The sequence below is a fragment of the Eimeria maxima genome, genomic scaffold, assembly GCF_000499605.1.
Source record: "Eimeria maxima Weybridge genomic scaffold, Emw_scaff252, whole genome shotgun sequence".
Taxonomy (NCBI): Eukaryota; Apicomplexa; class Conoidasida; order Eucoccidiorida; family Eimeriidae; genus Eimeria; species Eimeria maxima.
The window spans coordinates 29,507-31,936 of NW_013565370.1; the positions used below are offsets into that span (position 1 = coordinate 29,507).

General features: G+C 51.6%; 1 protein-coding gene across 1 annotated transcript; it reads right to left on the reverse strand.

Moving 5' to 3' along the window:
• Window positions 1-771: 771 nt before the first annotated feature.
• Window positions 772-2,190, reverse strand: EMWEY_00024440 (hypothetical protein, conserved; the record flags this gene model as incomplete). Its single annotated transcript, XM_013480926.1, has 1 exon — window positions 772-2,190. The coding sequence occupies one exon, from the start codon at window positions 2,188-2,190 to the stop codon at window positions 772-774; it is 1,419 nt and encodes a 472-aa protein (XP_013336380.1).
• Between the last annotated feature and the right edge of the window lie 240 nt (window positions 2,191-2,430).

Consider the following 2,430-nt stretch of genomic DNA (forward strand, 5'->3'; position numbering starts at 1 on the left):
CTTCAAAACAACCCCCTGAGCTTTCCTTCCAGCTCCTGTGCCACAACCATGTAGACCATTTGACCTAAAGTGCATCACCACGCCTGCTTGTACGACTACTTTTCGTAGCCTCTGAAAAATTGAACAAGAGGCGCAGTGTGTCCTAGAAGCCCAGGGATTTCACCTCCGGGCTTGCTGCTGCTGCAGCACACCAGTACCTGCTGCTGTCTAGGAAACGCATATGCTGGCCGCCACTGCTCATGAAGAAAGGCATTGCCTCAACATGCATGCACACATGCGGCAGCCAGTTAATATTCGGTGCTTTTCGCTGAACTAGAGAAGCATTCAGACAAACCATATGAACTTTCCCGTCAGTAAAGCGAGAAAGCTCCAACGTGCTCCTTTCGCTGTTGATCAAGTAGAGAATACAACAAAAATGCATGCAGGAAAGAACCAAAATACGTAAGACAAGACAGCGCTTCGACCCAGAAATGAACAACGAACGCATGCCAAAAGGCAGAGCAGATTCAAGACCAAGTACCAATACCAAGGAGCCCAGAGGCCCCGCAAACCTGACGGACTGCCTGTCTCGCTACACATTTTTGTGTATTGTCTGCAACATCCGTGTCCGCTTTCACTTGGATGTTTTCGCAGCTGTTCATATCTGTGCCCCTCTGTGCGTTTAGGGATTGGTCTGCATGCACCTTTCCACCTGTGTACATATTTCGCTCTGTTCCCGCTTGGGAATTTCAATGTTTTGGGCTTTGGTATGCTCTTTAGTGCAACAGCTGTCTACAGCAGCGACAGGCCCAGAGAAAGGGATCCACAGGGTCTTACGTCTGCATGGTGTGTCTGCGGAGCTGCAACAGCAGTGGATATAATGCGCGCTTGAGCCCATTTTTTTGTTTTTTCAATGCGCAGCTTCACGTCGCTGGTGTCTTCTTCCTGTTGAATGTTTTCAATCCCTTTTAAACAGCGTTCGACCCCCCATCCTCCAGCAACAAAAGCTAAGTGCTTGTCTACGGGTTGTCTCAATCCTCCGTCATCCAGCCGCCCCTCGAACTCCGACAGAAATTCAGCAAAGAGCAGCACGGGGAATGATTCCTCTGTTCCTTCATCCGCCCCATATAGTTCAACACTCTCTAGGCTTGCCCTTTCCCCCAATTCCTCTTCCGCTTCATCTAAGCTGTTCATATACATGCCCAGTGGCATCCTAAGAATACTGTATACTCGAGCATCCGACGCGCGCCGCATGCGCATTGCTAACACCAACCCCACCAGCTGCTCCCCTAACTCCCGCGGCACAAGCCGGCCTACAGAACCTCTCCCACCCAGGGCTCCCCCGGCGAATGCTAGATCGATCTTGCGTCCTGATCTTTCATTGAGTGTCTTTAGAAACTCGGAAAATGTCATGCCGCTGCTCGCAACGCCCTCCTCCTGCTGCTCTTGATCCAGCAGCAGCGGTTGCTGCTTCCGCTGCAGCAAAGCCGAACCGATACCTCGTTCATCACACAAAGCCTCGAGTTTATTCAAATATGAAAGACGCTCGGAGGCAGCGCGAATCAAGGATGTCGCCAGAAGAAGCTGGAAGGAACACCTCTGCAACTCTACAAATGTGGGTTCCTGCCCCCCATGCCCCTCAGGCATCGATTGCTCGTCTTGCTTATGCTGCAGCAACTCGTGCAACTTTTGTGCTGCAATCACTTGTTGCTGAAACAACCCAAAAGGACCCATCTCTACAGCATTCTCCCCCAATTTGGGCATAAAATTTCTTTCAAATGCGCTGCGAACCGCATCAGACGCTCCAGTCCATTCCTCCCATAATGCTGCTTCCGCTTCATCTAACTCCTCTCGGAGTTGTTGTAACTCTTCTGGATCCACTGGTAAGGTATTCCCTTCAGGAGACCCTCTGTGTATCTCAAGACGCGACAGGCGGCAGCCAAAGGCAACAAAGACAACCAATATAACTGCTGCTGCTATAGCTCGTAACATCCGCTGCGAGTCGCGGGACCCTTTCCGGCTACGCAGCGACCGAAGTGCCTCATCACCAAGCAACCATGGATACTCTTCTGCTGCTGATTCTCTTGCTGCATGCCAGGTGTCGGTACCGACGGGAGGCAGTTGCAGATAGGCAGCGCCACCTTCGATGGTGCCCGCGGAGGGTCTCTGCCGGAGAAGGACTGCTGCAGCAGCAACCCCCCCGTAACTCATCTCCTTAGAGGCTAACACCGAAAAAAATTAGTGTCTTGTCATGCAAACCGCTGACGCCTCTTGATCCCGATCCCAACTGTCACGTGTTCTACGCGCTGAGGGGAGCCGGCAGCACGCGGCGGCAAGGCTGCAGATCCAATGGTTGCAAAGGTAATTGCACGCTTACGCAAGACCATAATATACCTTTCATTCATTAAAATATACTTAATATCACCGGAGAGCGACAGGCACGGACCAACC